Source organism: Psammomys obesus, unplaced genomic scaffold (assembly GCF_907164565.1).
Source record: "Psammomys obesus unplaced genomic scaffold, mPsaObe1.curated_primary_1811, whole genome shotgun sequence".
Lineage (NCBI taxonomy): Eukaryota > Metazoa > Chordata > Mammalia > Rodentia > Muridae > Psammomys > Psammomys obesus.
The window spans coordinates 906,936-928,411 of record NW_026596085.1 but is presented as its reverse complement, the minus strand read 5'-3'; the positions used below and the strand labels follow the sequence as shown (position 1 = coordinate 928,411).

The window sequence follows — 21,476 nt, the reverse complement described above, 5'->3', positions numbered from 1 at the left end:
TTAGTTCCACAGAACAGTGAGAGAAGCACCCTTCCTCCTATCAACTCCCTGCGCCTGCGAGGACACAGAACAGCACACACCTTGAGTATTTCTTTAATATTACATTTAAATATTCTTCTTAAATACAGCATCATTACAATGTGAAGAACCTAGAGGGGGATGGTTTTTCAGAGAGCCAGACAAGCTTTGGGTTCACACTGAGAGTGGACCTCACACAGTAGGCGAGGCGACAGCATGATGGGCTGCGGCAGAGCCACAGCTCATCCAGGCCTGTGAGGGGCTGGCTTTGCTGCTGTGACCAAGGCCTCGCCTTCCTGGCAAGCAGGGACTACAGTTCTGTCCAACTCGGGTAGCACCGGAGCTGAGCTGGACTCGTTATAGAAAAGGCCCTTTGCTTGACATCAGTCAGTGCTAAATACTTAGCACTGAGAAGCTGGGGGTACTGTGATCAGAACACAGAGTCAGCGTAAGAAACTAGACTTAAACAGAATTACAAAGTGTTTCGGTGGCTGACTAGTCTTTCTGTTTCTTAATGAAAAATCCAAATCTAAGGGCTAAGAAAGTTGGAGTCTTGAAGAGGGAAGGGGCTGAGTCCCTGCCCTTCTAACAAACTTTCAAAAAGATTCTCCCATCAGCCAGTCTCCGCTAAGCTTCTGTCGTGGATCTGAGAGTTCTAGCCTGGGTGTGGATACCTCAACCTCTTAAGGTAACTCATGAGGCTAGAGAGAGCCTGTGCACTTCTTTAAGGACCCCAACAGAACCAAGCAAAACGAGGAAGGCAAAGTGTCAGAACGGGCTAAAGAGTATCTGTAGTGAGCACAGGTCCTCCAGGTTTAGACTTTCCAGGTGTTTCTGCTGCCGTACGCATTGAACTGTGCTTTATGACACCAGGGCCTTATCACCCCACCAAAAATAAATAAATAAATAAATAAAGCCAGGTGAGGTGGTACACACCTGTTATCCCAGCACTCAGGATGCATGGATCAGGAGGACTGCCACAGGTTCGAGGCCAGCTTGGTCTACATAGCCAGCTACGACTATTTAGTAACACTGTCTCAAAAAAAAAAAAAAAAAAAAAAAATCAGAAGAAAACATTTGCTTTTCTTTCCTGGTTAGTGAAGAATGATAGAAGAGGCCAGTATTTTGCACCTACTGCAGAGGTAGCATCGCCAATAAAAACTCAGGGCTGACCAGGGATCTTGGAACGTTAAGACATGAGGAGCAAAATCTACTGCCTGAGGTAAGTGTTGAGTCTGTCCCAGTCTATACATTTCAAAGGCCAGAAGATCTTGAATCCTTTGGAATCTGGGAGTCCTGTGTCATAACTAAGAATCAGTCTGACTTCCAGTTTTCATCAATCTCCAGATGGGGGCCATCTGCCGGGCCTTCTCAGGAGAGAGCTGTAATAGCCAAAGCTCTCTAAGCCTCCAGTACCAGGAAGGGCCGTGAGGGTGGGCACAGAGTCCTCAGCTGCCGATGACCTGTGCTAGTATACCTTCCATTCAGACCAAGCCCTGCCAACAGGAGCATGTGGGGGAAGAGAAGGTCAGAGAGCAAGCCTGACAGTCAGTTTCCAGACTGCCAACAGGAGCATGTGGGGAAGAGAAGGTCAGAGAGCAAGCCTGACAGTTAGTTTCCAGACTGCTCCACACTGGGCCCCTGCCTTTCACGCAAGCCTCACTCTGTACCGCGCCCCTGTCCAACCTGGACTTCTTTCAAGGGAAAAGGATAAAGGAAAAGGCAGAGAAGTTTAACTCTAGTACCTAAGCACATATGAAAGAAACAATTCAAGTTACAGACCAGGAATCCCCGGTCTGCAGAGCAGATCAGGGAACAACAAACATGGAAAATTAACTTATTTACCAGTTGCAGGTGGGGAGAGCCAGAATAAACCTTGGGACTCCTGGGAGTTTTGTACAGAAGTGGAGACTCCTGTGGCCTCCATCTCAGACTCAGCTGAGCAGCCTTTCCATTAGCATGTCTGATCCACCAAGACCGGGTGTCTGAGGAGCCAGTGAGCCCCACAGGGAGCCACTCGCATCCTTGGGTCTGGCCTTAGCATTCCCAAGAGCTGCTTGAGCTATCCAGCTCACTCTGGTGGCCCAGAGAGCTCTGCAGCTGGGGCTGGCCTCCTAGGTACTTTCCCCTTTCAAAATACACGCACTACCAACCGTTTCCTACCCACTTTCCTAAGACAAAATAACCTGGGAGCAGCAGTCTCGTTTTGAAATGGCGTTGAATAATAAATAGAGAATGGGCAATGTCTGTCTCTGGTCACACTGCCAGAGGGAGTTCTAGGGCAGAGTCTTCAGGGGTCTGGTCCTCGCTCTGCTGTGAGTTCTGCACTCCACAGCCTTCTTCATTGTCTGTTCGGAAGGGTAGGTTTGAGGAAGACCATGAGGGGTGGAAGTCTTCACCCTCAGGCTCCTGATGGTCACAGTCATCAGGCAATAGTTTGTCCAGAGCGGGTGTTTTCCCCAGCTCTGCTTCACACAGGGCAGCTGAGTCAGAGGGGCTGCAGGCCACCAGTGAGGTAACGGGGAGGGAGAAAACGCTCAGGTCTTTCTCCTTGGGGAAGGAAGCCGGGCCCTCTTCTGAGCCAGGTTCTGCTTTCCCTCCCACGACCGGCCTCTGCTCTACCTGGTAGTACACCAGAGGCCCACTGTTCAAGTAGGACGGGCTGCTCATCGGGGAGGCGGCGGAGTGCTCCGAGTTCTCGGTAAAACACAGGACGGATGAGCCCGGGGGCAGCTGAGCCTGGATGAGAATGGGGGTGGCCAGGCCTGGACACAGCTCTTGGGGAACTGGCAGGGGCTCCTCTAGGATGCACACGCCCAGGCTCTCCACGCTGGAGTCCAGGCTGGCGCTGGAGCCGCTGTCCTCCTCAGCCTTGAGGCGCTCCAGCTCCTCTGCACTCTGCAGGTGCATCACGGCTGTCTCGTTCTCGGCAATGAACTCCTGGAAGTCCTGCGTCTCTGAGCCTGGCGTGCCTGGCAGGCTGCAGCCAGCGGAGGGCGTGGGCTCGTCCTCCGGGACTGCTGGGCGGCTCAGCTGCCGCTTGCTCTCCAGCTCCAGCTTCATGAGGGTGTGGAGGAAGTGAGTCCGCACTCGGATGGGATTGAACTCGATCCGCCCTGCCATGTTTCCGCAGCCGTCCCTGGAGCAGCCACAGGGGAAGGACATGCGATCCACCTGGGGGACACAGGAGGTTGTGCATGGTAAGACCAATGGCTCTAAGTGCGGACAGGTGACACTGACAGGCGCACACACAGGCAGCTGGGGTTGGAGAAGCCACCAATTCAAAACATACCATGCAGCTCAAGCTAACAGCACTCGGCTTAGTTATCAGGCCACCTGCACTGCAGCTCTAGCTCAGCCATTAATTAGTGCTGGCATCTCAAGACACCATTTCTGTTCTCCCCTGGGCTTTGTTTCTTCTACTAATAAAAAGACAAGAATCACATCAAAGGCTCCTTCCAGTTAGCAGGCCTACAGCTACCTCCGAGTGCTGACACCTCAGGGTGGAGAAGAGGTTTTGTGCCTCAGGGACTCCCAGAACTTACCTGGTTCACTGAGACAAAAGGCTGGGCCACACCTTCTGCAGTGACAGGTGTGGAAGTGTGTGGAGATCTTGCTACTTCAATGCAATACACTCTGGGGAAACTAAACAAAGGTGCCTTAGTGCTGAGGTGCTAAGAGGAGGCTCACACAGTGACTGGCTCCTCACCACCTTCTCCCTGAGGATCAGCCAGTGGAGCTCTGACGCTGTGGCCAGGACAGCTTACACCAGGAACATCCAGGAAGGAGGGGTGCTGGCATGCCAGCGCACGCCTTGAATCCCAGCACGGGGAAGGCAGGGATACGTGACTCTGTGAGTTTGTGTGAGTCTGAGGCCAGCCTGAACTACACAGTGTGTTCCAGGCCAGCCTGGGCTATGGTTTTAAATGGAAAAAAAAAAAAAAAAGGAGATCTTTCTGTCTCTGTAGTTCTCCCTAATACTAGAAGCAAAACTCAGAAAAATTACAGGCAAACAGTGAGAGCACGTCTCCTGTGACAGCAGCTCACTGAATGCTCCTCCAGATCCAAGGCACCTGGGAATTCCAATACTTGGAGGTGGAAGCAGGGCCCAGAGTTCAAGGTCATCTGTGGCTCCAGACCTGCCCCTCCTCCAAAGAAGCCTCTCTCCAGGCGCCAATCACCGAGGCTCTGCTCAAGGCTGGGACTGGCTGGCTCATCAAGGGGCTTCATGGGAAAAAAGTCCTGGCCAGACCTGCTGCAGCTCTTTGTTGATGAATAAAGCCAGGAAGAGTTAAAGGGCTGGAGCACAGGACCCAACAACTGTGCCCTCAGCACGGTCCATGTATTTCACTAAATGCGGCAGCACTGAGGGTTTCCAGGGAAGTGGGAGTCAAAGCGTCTCTTAGGATACAGCTAGACTGAATCCATAGTTACCTCATTTCTGTGTCCCTTCACCTCACGAAGTTACTACTTAAGAGACGCTGACGCTTATGGAATGGTAAATACAGTAACCCCTGTTCTTCCTTTTGCTGCCAGCTGCTTGTCACCTCTGCGGAAAACCACAGAAAGGATAACAAGCACTTCCACAGCCTAAGGGGCTGGCTCTGCTTGCTTACTTTGGGAGGCCTGGACCAGAGCGTATTCTCAGTTCATGGGTCCACCATCCCTGGATGGGAAGCTTTCTGTCCTCAGTGGCATCCAACCTTACCCCCAATCTTGGTGTAGCTATGCCATCTCAGGCCAAGAACAACTGACCTGGCATTTAATCCCAGCCTGGCTACAGGCGCACGCTTCCGGGTCACAGTAGAGCCGACAATCACAGCCACACTCCTCCCGAGACAGGCGGATGGCTCTGAGCTCTTGCTTCTCCTCAGCATCAATCCGGTGGACCCCAGAGGCCCTCAGCAGGGCCCGGCGCCGCTTGGTGGGCAGAGGCTGAAGGAAGAAGTAGTCGTCAACCTCCACATTTTCCACGTCAATGTCTTCATCTGAGACGTCGTCCAGCGTCAGGCCGTCAGCCTCCACTGACTCCACCGTCCCGTTCTTGGTCAGCTGCCAGGAGACAGGGAAGGTCAGCTTGCGGCATGAGAGCACAGGGAGCAGCGCAGTCCCCTGAGTTCTGCAGGCAGGAGCTGTGTTGTCCCACATGAGAGCTGAGCACCAGAAATGTGAGCAACTGGGCTTTATTGAATTTAATATTTAAGTGGCCAAAATAATTAATAGTTGCCATCCTGGACAGCACAGGACACGATTAAAACCCAGAGCAGAAAGACAGAAGCCTCACCTGGCGCTCACATTACCCCATCAGCACCAGAGACATCACCTTTCTGAGTTCTAGGTCTTCAAAACTGTTCCCTGCCACTCTGGCAGCAGACAGCTGTCACCCCACTGCTTAGGAAATGGAGGTTAGGGGCCTAAAAACACGCAAGGTCCTGTGGACAGGGGCATTTTATTTATTTTTTTCTTTTTTAAAATTTATTTATCCTTTTACAGTTTATTCACTTTGTATCCCAGCTGTAGCCCACTCCCTTATCCCCTCCCAACTCTACTCTCCCTCCCTCATCTCCCCCTCTGCCCCTTCCCTAGTCCACTGATAGGGGATGTCCTCCTCCCCTTCCCTCTGACCCTAGCCTATCAGGGCTCATCAGGACTGGCTGCACTGTCTTCCTCTGTGGCCTGAGAAGGCTGCTCCTCCCTCAGGGGGAGGTGATCAAAGAGCCAGCCACTGCTCCCCTTACTAGGGCACCCATTTGGACACTGAGCTGTCATAGGCTACATCTGTGCAGGGGTTCTGGGTTATCTCCATGCATGGTCCTTGGTTGGAGTAAGACAGGGGCATTTTAAACATACCTCATCCCCCCTCCCCACCCCAAGGTAGCATTTCCACAAACGTTCCCTCCATTTCTAAGCTGTTCCCTACACTGGAGCAGATGGTGTATCAGTGGCTGGGTGTTCCTCAGCAGTGTTGGTAACCCTGAAAACCACCCTCGGTTGGAACCCTGAGAACCCAAAACTACCTTCAGAGAAGCAAGGTACATGGAGTGTAGCACCAGCCTCCAGGAGCTTGTCAATGGACTGGAGTCCCACGCAGAACACAATTACCTGCGTGCTCAGAGCTGCATTTCACCGTTCAGAGAGAGGGCAGCCAACTGTTAACACCACTGATTCACTTTCAACATGGGGTCTCAAAGACATGTGTTTTTCTTCCTTCTAACCCTTGTCTCTCTAACTTCAGAGTAAAGCTCTGTGAGGCAGTGCAGGGCTGTGGAAGGACAGGCTGGAGACCAATTTCTGGCTGAGTGAGTTCTGCAAACCCACTAGAGGATCTAAGTAAAGAAAACGAGGCCCCAGCCCCTGGGGCTCTGGAAGCCACTAGCAGGCTGACAGCCCAGCGGCTGGAGTCTTTGGCTTATTTCATCAGAAAGCCAGAGTAGTGCCGGGAAAGCCAACTCCTGTGAGAGAAGTGATGCAACTCGTCCGAGGAGTAAGCCATGCACCTCACTGCGCACTGTCAGGGAGCAGGCTGCGTGGGGCTTCCTCGGGCCTCTACAGGCCACGACCTCTGCACCAGGCAAGCAACTGCCAGGTTCCTTTCTGTAGACCTTAGGATTGTTCTTCTCTGTGTTACTGAACTGCCTCACACCCAGCACTCCTGCTGTTCCCAAAGGAAATTGATCAGAGAAGTAGGAGAATTCAGACCTCCAAAGAAGGGGCATTTCAGAGCAGTGCATCTGTCATTAAACAGTGCCGGGACAGCTAATATTCTTGGGGAAAGAGAAGTTAAAGTCAGGTGTGGTGGCTCATGCTCAGTAATCCCGGCACTTAGGAAGTGGTAGAAGAGGGAAAAAAAGGTCAAAGTCATCTCCTGCTCCACAGAAGTTCAAGGCCAGCTTGAACTCCATGAGACCCACCCCAAAACAAAACCACCCAATTCAGACTACATACAATAATGAATCCCACATGGATAAAACAAAACTAAAATATTAGAAAACTGAATGTAATGAAAGTTACAGAGTTCTAACAGTTGACTAGAATATCCCCAAAGGAAAGGAAATATTAAATGGCACACGAGAGACTCAGTATGTATGCAACCAAGACTGTGCCCTTACAGGTGCTAAACACAGGAACCCTTCCTGGGGAGGAAAGCAAGCGTCCTGGTGTCCTCTGCCAGCACTGCTGCAGCTCAGTGTGACCTACTAGGGGAAGACACGGAAGGATGCTCCCTTTTACAGTCTTCCTCTAACTCATGTGGGGAGCTAGGAAAGGGGCAGAGAACCTTCACTGCAACTGAGAAGAATATTTATTTGTCTAGCTGTTGCTATGGCAACAGAAAGGTGACAGGATCAGTGATGGAACTCCTCAGAAGAAAGGGAAGACTGAATGTCACTGTCATTAGTGTAGCAGACGTAAGGCCTGAGGGACAGGCTGGGAGCTTGCAAAGAAGGAAACCAGTGAGATGTGCTCAGCCTGCGTGCCCTGCCAGCAGTTCTCCAGCTCAGCCACCATCCGTTCAGTTTGTCGACACCCAGAAATAATGCAGCTGCCTCATGCTTTGGGCCCGGAGATTAATTCTCCTTCATAGTCATTCAATTCTCTGTCCTGGGTAGAATAGAACCCAAGGCTTCGAATGCACTGGATGAGTGCACTAGCCCTGAGCTTTGCCCTCGTCTCTGGGGAGTTTGAGGACTGACAGAAACTCCGACGGAGTGTCAACAGTGCTCAGGCAGCACGTGGCTGTGGGGTAAGTCTTCCGGTGCTGTCAGTACAGTGTATGAGGTGGAATGCTTTTTTAAAGCTTGATTTATTTGGCCAGGCCTGGTGGTATATGCCTTTAAAAGCGGCACTCGACAGACAGGCAGGCAGCTATCTCCCAGTGACCTGAAGCCAGCTGGTCTACACAGCAAGTTCCAGCCCAACCGTATGACCCACCGTGTGGGTGCTTGGGAGCAGAGCAGATCACCCAGAGGAGCGACAGTGGCCTCAAGGGCTGAGCATGGCTCCACCACCCACTGGCTCACCGTCCACACATCTAGCTAGGAAATGTGCTATTCTCTGTGCCAAGGGGCCCGTGTTGGCCTTGCGGGGTGATGATGTGGCAGTCACAGAAGGCTTTCCTTTCAGAAAATGTTCAGGACAACCATGGAGAAACTGAAATCTGTGTTTCCTTGGTGACAGATCCGAGAAGTTTCAGGTATTCACATTACCTTAAAAAGCATTCTTGCAACAAGTAAGACCGGGATTGAGTAGAGGAAGTAGGGTTTTTTGTTTCTGTTTTCGAGACAGGATTTCGATGCCCTGGGCCTCAAACTCAACACAGACCTGCCTGCCTCTGCCTCCTGAGGAGGGATTATAGGTGTGTGCCCATGCCTGGCTGTGAAAGTAGTTTTTATCTCTGGCTGACACTGCCACCAGAGATGACAAGAAGGAGACTCAAGATTTGACTGAAAGCTCTGAATTTCTCATGACAATAGACCACATTCTCTGCTTGCCAAGGTCAGTGGACCCCAGGGCCCCCACCTGGCCCCAGCATGCAGAAGCAACAGACCCCACGCCCACAGGCACCTTCATTTTCTTGGCGTGAAGCTTCTCTTCCTTCAGGTGCTCACGAAGAATCTCTCTGTGGTTCACCTCCTGCTCCTGTGCAAACTCACAAAGTGTGTAGCTGCGTACAGAGTTATGGCGCTGGGCCATTCCCAAAGAGCTTCCACCCTGGCTGGGCACACTGGTGAAACCCTGGCGCCGGGCGAAGTAGTATACAGTCACCTGGTCAAAGCGGACATTCTTCCTCCGCAGCTGCTTCTGCCGCTTCAGGATGGATGTGGCTGTGAACACAGCAAATGGGTCTTAATCCAGACGCCTGCGCGGGGCTCTCACCTGCTCTTATCCATCCAGGCTCTTAACCCTTTCCCACATGTGAGGCGATTTCCAAGTCTTAAGTCAGAAGCAAAACTGGAAGGAGCCTTGAACAGTGGTTCATCCCACTGCCTCCGGACTGACTTCATCTAACTAGCTGGTCACAAGATCTATTTTTAGACAGCAACTAGGGAGTGCTAGGTGATCTTTTCAGGAGAAAAGAAAATTGCCATGTGATAATTTAAACTAATTAAAACTACATTTTAAAGATTCAGCTCTTCAGTCTGTACTTCAATAGCCACGTGTGACTATGCTGCCAAGGAACACCTCTGCCACAGAGGAAACTCAATGGCCACTCCAGTGGCCATCTTCACTAATGGGCCTGACGATAGTATTTCAGGCTCTGCAGGCCATGAGGTCTCTGTGGCACTCCGTAGGCATGAAACAACCACACACATGGGTGTGACTGCTGCAACGAAACCTCAGAAACAAGCCGCATGTCGGAAGCAGTCCCAGAATAAGCCCTGAGCCTCAGTATCAGAGGCTCCTTATAGGAACAACTTGATAGCTGGGACACCACTGTGCCCAGGCTAGGGCCATTGGAAAAGCTGCCAGGTGTGCTCTGAACTGAATTAATGGTACCCTTCAGGGCCTTCATTTCAGGGTTCAAACCCTTGGAGAATTACAGGATCAAGACAATAGGAATGAAGAGCTCTGGAGGTGCTCACTGTCCAAACCTAACATTTACTCCTGTTTCAGTTACAATTTCTTGAAACCCTGGGCAAGTTCCTTGAGGTAAAAGCTCTAAGCTCCTCTTTCTCCATCAAATCCCACCCATTCTGGGCACCCTAAACCACAACACAAGTAGAATAAATCACACTTCAGCCTCTGCTATTGGAGCAGTGAGGTTTCCCAAAAAGCAAGGACACACTATGGAAAGAGTACACCCCAGGATGGACAGAAGCAAGGTCACGCTATGGGAAAGGCACACCTCAGGATGAACAGAAAGAAGTGAGGACACACTATGGGAAGGACAGAGGCGGGCTCAGGCTCCTGGGGCCCTCTAGGGAGCACGGCTGAGGCAGGACAGGAGCTGCGCACTTACGTGTGAAGCTGGCCGTTGTAGGAGGGTTAAGGCTGTCGCAGCTATCAGCACTGTCGCTGCTGGACGTGTCATCATCTGAGTTGGAAACGGATGAGCCCACATCCACATCATCATACTTCCTCTTGAGCCCGGAGCCCGAGAATGCATCCATTGGCTTCAAAAGTTTCCCTTGGGAGCCAACCACGATGGCCCCGAGCTGCTCACCACCAGCTAGCCAGGAGCGTCAGGATTCTGCCCAGGGGAGACATGGAGTCAGCGGTGCTGTCCCAAGACAACGGGCCTGTTTAGTCTGTAAACATCACTGGAACTGAAGAAAGCTCAGCACCTAGCCTAGCACTGGGTCCGGCTCCTCCGGACCAGACCATTTCTTGGTTGACTCTGGCCAGTGTTCTTTTCCTTGTGTCCTTTCAGCCCCTTCAAGCTCTTAGAAGGAGTTTGCAGCATCACTTTCCCAGTGCAGGGATGGCCTCACTCCCAAGGCTGCTGGCCCAGGCCACCTCTCACTTCAATTCTGACCACACAGGAGAGCACACTAAGGGATCCCTGGGAGAGACTAGTCCACACTGCATAACCTTTGCCTAAACCAAAGCCAGACCCGAGTGTTTATCCCAGTGATAATATAGTCTGGCATTTCCCCAAGTGTAGATCTGAAACATACTAGTTCCATGGATATTAATAGCTTTTTGAATGAAAATAGGACTGCTGTGTTAAAATAGTTTAGAAAACCACTATGGCAGAACCTCTTAGGTTTTTTGTTGTTGTTGTTGTTTTGTTTTTTGAATATACTAAGCATGGTAAAGGCTGGAATAAAACAGTGCAGTATTTCACAACCTGATTATGGAACCCACTGTTTCCAAAGTATGTTAGGGGGCAAATAATCTCTGGAACGCACTTTGGGAAATTCTGCTCCAGACTCTCACTTTTGAAGGACATTGGCACTCAGGAAAACCCTTGACCCAGATCTTCACAAGTGTGAAGTGTCTCACCAGGCTCCCAGAAAGGGCAAATTTAGTACTAAAGAAAGGAGCCAAGATTAGAATCAGAACTGGCTTCAAAACCCAGAAAGTGGGGCTGTGGGTGTAGCTCAGTGGTACAGCGCTTGCCTCATATACCCAAGGCCACAGGTTTGATCCCAGCACTGCAAATGAAACTAACACCAGACTCTTCCTCAGCCTTTCACGGTCTCCCATCAGTATCTGTGCAAAGGAGGACACAAGAGCTTTACACTCATGGGCCTCTGAAGAGAAACCATCAGGGAAAAACAGAAAAGAAGTGACAATTAGCCCTGGTTACACTAACATGGCAGCACATGCCTTTTTCCTTCTCCATCTTTGCATTTAAGCTCCAAAAGGCCAGGGATCTGCTGAGGAGAAATACTGTCAGAGCCAGGCCCACATGTGATGAGGCCTGACACTCCCCATACGATGATCTCACTAGCTGCTAATTATGCAGCAGGATTAAAGCACTGCCCAGAACTACATGGCTGCCTTGCCGCAGAGCAGCTACCCAGAATGCACTGTGCTGATGAGAGGTGTCTCCCACAGTCTGGACACTACCACATCTTTTAGCAGCAACCTAGATCAGCTCTGCAAAGTTAGCCAAACCTGGTGCCTGCTTTGGGGATTTCCTAAAATACCTACTCAGATCACATAAAAATCCCACAGCTAAGTCACAAGACGAACTGCGTACCCAAACAAGACATCCCTCAAGCAAGTTTGGTTAAGAAGAAAAATTAAAATCAAGAGCTTGTTAAGAATTATAAGTGAGGACATGGTGGCACATGCCTGTAATCCCAGCACTCAGAGGCACAGACAAGTGGCGCTCTGTGAGTTTGAGGCCAGCCTGGTCTACATAGGACAGCCAGGGCAACATAGAACCCATCTTTAATACACACACACATATACACGCACACATATTATATATATATGCACGTATACATGATATTAAGAACTGGCAGTCAGCAGTTAAGAGTGCTGGCTGCTCTTCCGAAGGACCTGGGTTCAGTTCTAGCATCCAACCCCTGTAGCTCCAGTCCCAGGTATCTGAAACACTCTTTAGGCACCAGGCACATGCGTACATACAGATAAAAATGCCTACACACATAACATAAAATCTAAAGTCTGAAAGGATTCACATGAGTCCAGATTATCAGCTGTGCTCCTCGGGTCGGTTCCATAGGTCACCTTCTTGGGAAATCAGAGTGGGAAAAGAGTGAAGGGACTTTTTAAGAGTTAAGATTTTTAGCTGGGCTTAAGGATGAGACTTTCCAGCTAACAAATGTCTCATTCCATTCTATTTTGGGTGAAGGAGCATGGGGGGGCACCTTTGTCATTAACTATTCATATGGACACCACAGAGGAGACAATGTTGACTGCTGAATCTCACCCCCAAGTCCATGCCGTCTCCACTACAGAAGGAACTGACACTGAGCAAAGAGCCCAGTTTCTAGGAAAAGGCTTAAGTGCCCTTCAGACTGAACTGAGCTCTAGGTAACACTTCTAGAAAGGTGCCCATTCCTCACCGGAAGCAGGAATGTGTGCTTGGAAGGAAACATATGTTCTGCTCTTTCCTCCAGGGCCTTTGCTTCCAGTCGTGTGGATTTTCTTTGAGTATTACTCTTTGGGGCTCACATGAACTTGGATTTGAGCCAAACCACCTTTCTTATTAAAATTCTTCCTATCTTAACCCAGCTGCCCTCAAGAGTGCCCTTGAGCATGCGGATGCTGGCTGTGTGCCCCAAGCCTCTTCGTTCATGTCTTCTCACTTCTGGGGTTGCAGTTTGAGCAATGACAGAGGTAGGTAGGAAAGAAGGGGGAGGGGAAAACTGCCAGGCAGAAGGAAAAGTAATTTCCTTAAGCTGCCAAGAACAATCAGGTCTCCATGTGTAAGTGATTGTGCCCTGACCTATGTGACCTGGCCCACTGAAGGGCTGGGGTATAGTTGGTAGAACTGGCTGCCCACAATGCTTGCAGCCTTCCCTGGCTTCAGTTCCCAGCACCACAAATCAACAACAACAACAAACACATCTTATGGAGAACACTCTGGAAAATTCTTTGAGACTCCACTGTTTTAGCTTTCTTCAGCTAACTAAGGATTTTAGCAATACCTCCTGTACAATTACCTGTTACTTAAAATTGTTTAAGTTAGCTATTAGCCCAAATTGGCCTTCATCTACCAACCTTCCGGAGCCCCAGCTTGCTTGAGAAAGGCCTGGAACTCACACAGTGCTCCTGCCTCAGCTCCCCAGTGCTGGGCACGGGCATGCGCCAGTGCAGCCTCCACCCCTGAGAACTTTAAACTCTCTGTCCTCAGCTCCTAGCCAACAAACACTTCGGCTCAGCTCTCCTCGTCCAGGTCTCTGAGAGCCTGACTTGTTAAAGACCTTCATGGACATCAACATCCCTCCTCCCTCCACGCTGCCCTCAAGCACTCACTCATTCCTAAGGTAACACCAGAACAGCTTTCACAGTTTTTAATTCACCAATTAATATCCTTGTAAACCCATTGTGGAAACCAGTTATTCCCACTGGCTCAACTGTCCCTCTAACCATTGGTAAAAGATGGTTCAAAAGATATTCTTTAACCCTCACATGATGGTGGGTGCATGCACTCCCAGCAAGAGCAAGAGTTCAAGGTCACCCCAGCTACCAAGCAAGCTCACAGCTAACCAAGGCTACATGAAACGCTGTCTCAATCCTCCCAACCTTCCACTTTATAAGTTATATCCAAGCACTGAAACCTATACAGAAATAACCAAGCGAGACTAGAGATGCAAGTCACAATACTTACCTGTCTAAATAAACATCTCAAGCAACAAATAGTTTGTCTCTCTGTAGAAGCTTTTACACGTGAAATGAAGACTCAGAGACACACTGTGACTCTGTGCCTTGTGATGCTTCATTAAGTGTTTCTAGCTGAACATTTCCTGTAGGAACACAATCTAATCCGTCGCTACAGGACAGAGACATTAGGCTAGTGCCAAATAAAACCAGCATGTGTATTTCAGTACTAGGTCTAAGCTTTCTACAGGCTGATAAGGACTCAAACCTCAAATCCCAACCTATGTAAGAATAGCAAAAACTGGGTGTGGCAGCAAATGCCTTTAGCGCCAGCTCTCAGGGACAGATGCAGGTGGATCTCTGTGAGTTTCAGGCCAGCCTGGGCCACATGGTGAGTCCAGGACAGCCAGAACTATACAGAGGAACACTGTCTTAAAAAAAAAAAAGGAAGAAAAGGGAAAAACTGTGGACAGAGTATGTTTGTAAAGTTTGGGTAGTCCTCACAGGGAGAACCTTTCCACCCAAGTAGAACCTAATATTCTGCTAAAGGTCAAGGAACCTCTTTCAGGATTGTTAGGACTACCGCCATGACTGGGATAGGAGTAGGGTAGAAAGGCTCGCTGTTAGCCTCACAGTTACCCTGTTTCTCTTTCCTAAGACACTACAGTTTGATGGATCCATGTGTCCTTGTGATCAGCAGATCAGGACCGTGGAAAAGCACATAAAGTGCTCTGGTAAACCACCTAGTCAAGAAGCCCTTTCCCAGCCCCTCTCCCGGGTTCTTCCTGGTTTAGTAACACTCGATCAGAACTTGGCTGCCCACACGTAAGCCACATCCTCGGAGAGACCCGAGATCTCTGTGAGACCTGGAACATGGTGCTGCATTAAGTCTCCTCTCAAGGATAGCGTCTGCCACACACCAGCAGCTGCTTTTAGAGATCTGTGCATTTTAAAGCCACCAACGAAAAGGAGAACGTGAACCGCAAACTGGAGGACAAGGGGAACAGTGTCATCTCTTGGGGATAACTTCTAACCTTTCATCCTAAAGAACCGTCGTGTGTCACACTGCCACTCTTAACCCTTCTAAAAGGATGAATCAGGACCACAGCACTCAAAGGGATGGATGGCAGGCGGCTGCCTGTTCGGGCCTGTGAAAAGGATCAAGCTATAGCAATCCGCGCAAGCGATGCGATGCTCTCATTTTTTTGTACACAACGCCAGAAAAATGGAGACATCAGGAACCAGAGTGGAAGGGACACGTCAAGTCACCTCAGCACCGCTGAGGAACCCGTCAGCTCTCAACCCATTGACTCCCGCTGGCCTTCCCGCTCATTCTGCAGGTCCCACACAGCCTTCCCCAGCCTCCTGCCCGCTACTCACAAATTCCCAAGCACTCCTCCCACATTTTCCTCCAGCCCTCCTCCCCTTCCTTCACTTCCCTCCATCCTCCATCCCTGCCCACTCCATTCCGAACCCGGCCGTCAGCCGCAACCCTGCCGGCTTCCAAGCCGCCCCTCCGTCCCTCGAGCGAGCCTGCAGCCCGGCCCGCGTCCCCGGCGCCCCTCGCTCCCACGCCTCTTCCCAGAGGCGCCCCGGCTCCCCGCCCCCCGCCGCCTCGGTCCGCACGGCTCAGCGCCGGAGCGGAGCCGCGGCCGCCCGACAGCCGCTGCCGAGCAAGGACGAGGCGGACCCCTCTGCCCCGCACCCCAGGCCCATTACCGGCCCCGCCGCGGCCGTCTCTCCCGTCACGGTCTCCGCCGCCCCCGCTGCCGCCTCAGCCCGTGTGCAAGAGGAGCAGACAGAGGCGCGCCCCGCTGGCCCGGCTCGTCGCGCAGCTCCCGGGGCTGCAGGGCGTGTGGGCCGGCCGGCAGGCGGCGGGGGGCGGGCGGCTCTGCACTCGGGCGCCCCGGGCAGCGCAGCCCAGAACCGCCCCGGCTCCGGCTAACAATAGGCTCCGGCCGCAGCGCTCTGCCTCTTATAGGCGCCGGCGCGTGGGGGCCGAGGCCCAGGGCAGCCTGGGAAATGGAGTCTCCGCCCGGCCCACGCCCCACGGTATGCCGGGAGTTGGAGGCGAAGAGCGCTGCAAAGCCCAGTGCCGCCTTGGAGCAAGCCTCCATGACCCGTGGAGAGCGACTCTAGGGCAGCTGCTCCCCTCCGATGCGACCCTCGGCCACACGTCGGCACCGACTAGATTCTCCTCGCACCAGGACCTCGTGCTCGTGCCTGAGGAACGTAATCCTCGTTCATGGGGTTGTCCCCATGTGACTTGCTTGCTGCTGGCCTAATTTTATACAAGAAATTACAAGCAACGGCCCGTCTACTTTTATGGTGGATCAATCTCTCCTCGACCCTCACCCTCCGCTTCCCGCCCCCAGACAGGGTTTCTCTGTGTAGCCCTGGCTGTCCTGGAACTCAGAGATCCACCTGCCTCTGTCTCCTGAGCGCTGGCATTGAAGGCGGGCGCCACCATAACGACTGATTTCTCCATGTTCTTGAAAAAATAAAAAATTCCTTTTTTTTTTTTTTTTTTTAATTTCTGATAATCACAGCTTTGCAGCTCATCTTTTAAATAAGAACCAAGAAATGATTGCGGACTTGTGTAGGACCTACAACTTTTCTTTCTTACCCTGTTTCTCCTCGGATCTATGCCGCAAGATCCAGGCCCAGCCCGTGCTTTCCCCTCCCATAATGTGTCATCCTGTTTCCTTCTACCCTTCTCAGACCCATACTTTGCTTGGATAAACTGGCTTTTCCTGTAGCTCCGTCAACACTCACAATGCTACCTCAAGCTTTTTACCATTAGGGTCCTTGCCAACCGTGTGTTGGATCATTTAATAAATATTCAAATAAATGTGTAGTGGGAGTTTTGAGTTTCTTTAAAAACTCAGTTATGTTATGTAAACATGGGATTACCAGGTTACGGGAAACGGGGCTGCTTCAGAGTGTCCACAGCAGCAGACTATGTACCTCTTCGGGCTCTGAGAGGGATGTGTTCTTTGTCAGCTGAGGATAGTTTGATTCTGGGGATTCTGAGAGGATATAAACGCCAGCGCCCAGGGAGGGGCACGGCCCTTTGAGGTAGAAGGGGGAGGCTGCTGCTCCCCCTCCTACTGCTCATGGTTGCTGTTGTAGTTTGATGGAAAGAAACTGGAGATTTTGTGACTATGTGACTTGTTTCAAGGGACCTGACGACTCTAACCAGCAGCAAGTAGTTTAAGGGACCTATGCTCCCTTCTCCCCACTATTCTTTTTCTCCTACCTGGTGTTGGAAGGGATTGGGGTGAAGAAGGGAGGTAGAGGTATAAGAACCCAAATAATATAGATTAAAAACACAAGCCAAAACAAATGTCTTCATATTAGAGAGGTTAACTTCACACACACACACACACACACACACACACACACACACACACACATTTTGTTTTGAATAAGGCCTTTGTAGCTCAAGATGGGTTTGATTTTTTTTTTCCCAGACAGCATTTCTCTGTGTAGCCTTGACTGTCCTAGAACTAGCTCTGTAGACCAGGCTGTCCTTGAACTCAGAGATCCTCCTACTTCTGCCTCCTGAGTGCTGGGACTATAGGCGTGCACTGGTTTTTATAAGACTGTTTTTTGTATTCTTTTATTGGGGGGGCATTCTCTGGGGTACCTCTGGCTCTTCTGGGCCCCCTTTGCAGGCCAGGCTTTGACTCAGAGCTCTGCCTGCCTGTGCCTCCCAGAGCGCTGGGATTCCAGATGTGTACCACTGGTTTTGAATTTTTAATCCTCCTGCTTCAGCTTCCTGGGTGCATAATTTGAAACAACTGCTGTTTCTGCTCTCTTTCTCGTATTTCTTTGGCATTGCTATCTGTTGTATTTATTATTTTTTCAGTCTTCCATGTTAACTTAGACTCCATGAGACTAAGGAGTTGTTTTGTTTATTCTCAACACCAAATTAAAAAGAAACTGGTGCTCGCTTTGGCAGCACATATACTAAAAAGAAACTGGTTATTTGATGTTTAGGAGCACAGTAAATATTTATCGGATGCATGGATGGATGGATGGTTGGCAGGATTAAAGTATGTGTAGGGGTGTGTGCTGGTTCTAAACGCTAGCACATTTTTTCATGTAACCCGGAATCTATGAAGCCAGCTCTACTGGCTACTAAGCCATCTCACCTTCCAAACTGAGACACTGAGTGGTTTGAAAAAGTGCCATGAATTCTAGGTGTTTTTTTCTCCATCAAAAGACTTTTGTGACATCAAAGACTTTTGTCTAGGAGACAACAGCACAAAGGGAGAAACAGCAGGTCATGAAAAAGTATCTTTAAGATAGCATGCCCTAACCATCTACCTGAGGAAACTTAGAGGGGACAAAATGAAAACCAGGGATCCACCTGGGCAGGGTGGCGCACACCTGTGACCCCAGCACTCAGGGAGGCAGAGGCAGGAGGATCTCTGTGAGTTCGAGGGCAGCCTGGTCTGCAGAGTGCGTCCACGACAACTGAGGCTACACAGACAAACCATAAAGAAGGAAGCCAGGGATCCCGGGACTGCGCTGCTGGGAGATAAAGCTGTATTCTGATTTCCATGTGCGCTGGGCTCTGAACAAGCTTCTGTGCCGCAGGCCCACAGGGCGGCTTACAGCCATCTGTAACTGCAGTCCCAGGGACCCACGCCTTTGGCCTCTGCAGGCACCTGCACTCATGTGCATATACCCACATGAAAACAAGTGTGCACACACCTGAATATAAGTGAGCACCTGTGTGTGCTCACAACTACACATCATCAAAAATATAAAGAAATCTTAAACAAACAACCCAGCTGGGAGTGGTGGCATATGACTCAAATCCCAGACTTGGGAGGCAGAGGCGGGCAGATCTGAGTTCAAGGCCAGCCTGGTGTACAGAGTGAGTGCCAGGACAGCCAGGGCTCCACAGAGAAACAAACAAAACCCATCTAGTCTGGGAGTGGTGCCACAAGCCTTCAATCCCAGCAGATCGCTGAGTTTGAGGCTAGCCTGGTCTATATAGTGAGTTCCAAGCCAGCCACAGCTACACGGTGAGACCCTGTCTAAAGGAACATACAGATAAAGGTCACTTGCGTGAAGGAAAGGCCGGGGAGGTGGCTGGCAGCAAAGTGCTTGCATTTCGAGGGGAGAGGTGTGTGGCACCATGCCCAGGTAAACAGCCTCTTAACTGTTTGTCAGCAAACAGTCTCTTTTTACAATATTTTAAAAGTTGTTTTTCAGGATTTTTGTTTTGTTTATGGGATTGCCAGGTGTATGCACACACACAGAGGTCAGAAGGGGGCAGTAGAGTTATAGATCATTGTGGTCTGCCGTATGAGTGCAGGAAACCAAACCCCAGTTCTCTGTCAGCACAGCAAGTGCTCCTAGCTGAACCCCTTCTCCAGCCTGACAAGGGAGTCAGGTACCCCAGAGCTGGACTTAAGACAGCTGAGAGCCACCGTGTGGGCGCTGACGAAGTCCATGCGCCTTCACCAGTGTGCCAACCTGCAATCCTTGGGGGAACATTCTCACTGGCCTGTAAAATCAAACCGTCTCATTGCTGACAGCCAATGCACTGAGTGACTGTGCAGCATTGTTTTACCTCAACCTGACACAAGCTGGAGCCACGTGAGAGGAAGGGGCCACAGGTCAAGTCTTACTTAGTGACTGACGGGAGGCCCAGCCCATTGTGGGTGGAGCTACCCCTGGGCTGATGACCCTGGGCTCTGTGAGAAAGAAGGCTGAGCAAGCCCTGGGGAGCGAGCCAGTGAGCAGCCCCCCTCCATGGCCTCTGCAACAGTGCTTTGTTCTGACTTCTCCCTTTTATTTCCCAATACTCCCATTTAACTATTATGTTTTTATACATATGTTTCTACAAGGATCCCATTCTATTTCAAGAGAAAAATACAGCCAATAGTAAGTCCAATAGGATAGGATTTCATTTTTCTCAAGATCTAAATTCTACCTATTTCGCTTTCCATAAACCCTCTTTTGAGTGGGAATGTTAAACTATTTGACATAAATATCAATCATCAGTCACAGAAACATAAAATCCCATTTTTTAAATGCAGGATCTCACTGGAGCACAGGATGACATCAAAACACTGGCTGTACTTGAACTTCTCGTCTTTCTGTCTCCATTCCCAAGGGCTAGGACTACAAGTATGCTCACCCAGTTTCATGTGGGGTCTGGGACTGAACCCACAGCTTCCTGGATTTCCTGTTTTATCTCCACCCGCCGTCAGATCTTGCTTCCAGAATATATCTGAGACATGTGCAAAAGCATGTGAAGAAAATCTTTCCAAATATATTTACCAGCAAGTTAGAAAAAAAAGCACACAAGAGCTCATGCTCACATGCGTGCACACACAGAAATAGAGAGGTTATGTAGAAGGAAAAAATGTATCCCAGGAGTGGGAGGTGAGTGAACTGGGAAGACAGGCAGAGAATCCATTTTATAGAACAGTAATGTGGAACTAGTATAGAGAGATGTTCAAAAGAGTAAAACTAAATCATGTATTAGAGTGAGCTCCTGAGGTTTATGTATGTGCATATGTGTTGAAATTTCTTGTGATGACTCATTTAAAAAATTTTTTTTTTTTTTTAATTTTTGACAAAGTCTCTGTGGTGGTTTGAATGAGAATTTTCATTCTCCTTCAAGTGAACATTTGGCCCCCAGTTGGTGGAACTGCTTGGGAAAAATTAGGAGATGTGGCCTGGTTGAGGTGTCCCTGGGGTGGGTTCTGAGGTTTCAAAGCCCACGATGTTTCCAGTTAGCTCTCTCTCTGCTTTTGTGCTCAGATGAAAGCTCTCTACTCTGGCTCCAGCTCCACGGCTGCCTGCCTGCTCCTATGCTCCCTATGTGATGGTCACAGACTCTGACCTCTGGAATCCTGAGCCCAACTTAAAGACATTCTCCTAAAAACTGTCTTGGTCATGGTGTTTTGTTGTGGCAATTAAAAAAACAAAAAAGGGCTCTGCCCTGTAGACTATCAAAGCAGAAGCTGAGACTTATGGCCAACTGTTGGGCAGAGTGCATGGAATCTTATATAAGAAGTGGGAAATAGTTTAGAGCTGGGGAGGACAGGAACCCCACAAGGAGAGCAACAGAACCAGAAAATTTGAACACAGGGGTCTTCCCAGAGACTCATATTCCAACCAAGTACCATGCATGGAGATAACCTAGAACCCCTGCACAGATGAAGCCCATGGCAGTTTAGTGTCCAAGTGGCTTCCATAGTAATGGGAAGAGGGACTGCCTCTGACATAATCTGATTGGCCTGCTCTTTGATCACCTCCCCCTGAGGAGGTAACAGCCTTTCCAGGCCACAGAAGAAGACAATGCAGCCATTCCTGATGTGATCTGATAGACTAAGATCAGAAGGAAGGAGAGGAGGACCTCCCCTATCAGGGGAGGGGCATGCGTGAAGAAGGGGGAGGGAGGGTGGGACCAGGAGGGGAGGAGAGAGGAGCTTATGGGGGGATACAAAGTGAATAAAGTGTAATTAATAAAATAAAATAAAATAAAATAAAACAAAACAAAACAAAACAAAAAAGACGATGGCAGCCTCCTGCCTCCGTGTCCTGAGTGTTGAGATTACAAGAGTAAAGTGGCTGTATCCACAGCCACGGACCACCACTTTAGACTAAGAGAAGAGAAAAAGTCATAGCCTTTATTATCTATGCGTATAATAAACTTAAATGTTACTGTCACAATGAAAAAAAAAAAAAAA

The 21,476-nt window shown here is 50.0% G+C and overlaps 2 protein-coding genes across 3 annotated transcripts in view; both read right to left on the bottom strand.

Moving 5' to 3' along the window:
• Positions 1-77: 77 nt before the first annotated feature.
• On the bottom strand, positions 78-15,689 carry Csrnp2 (cysteine and serine rich nuclear protein 2). Of its 2 annotated transcripts, XM_055627166.1 has the most exons (6): positions 15,475-15,689; positions 14,790-14,903; positions 9,977-10,207; positions 8,581-8,840; positions 4,774-5,070; positions 78-3,192 (listed from the first exon to the last, which is right to left on the bottom strand). In XM_055627166.1, exons 3-6 carry the CDS (start codon positions 10,125-10,127, stop codon positions 2,275-2,277), a joined length of 1,626 nt encoding a protein of 541 aa, XP_055483141.1. In that variant the 5' UTR covers positions 10,128-10,207; positions 14,790-14,903; positions 15,475-15,689; the 3' UTR covers positions 78-2,274. The 2 variants fall into 2 exon arrangements, with proteins under 2 accessions (XP_055483141.1, XP_055483139.1); XM_055627164.1 differs by lacking the exon at positions 14,790-14,903.
• A 201-nt stretch (positions 15,690-15,890) lies between these two features.
• The window catches only part of Tfcp2 (transcription factor CP2), a 30,422-nt gene continuing 24,836 nt past the window's right edge, over positions 15,891-21,476 (bottom strand). The window contains exon 12 of the mRNA XM_055626804.1: positions 15,891-15,978. Within this exon, the coding sequence (XP_055482779.1) occupies positions 15,891-15,978 (88 nt within the window). The remainder of the gene's footprint in view (positions 15,979-21,476) is intronic.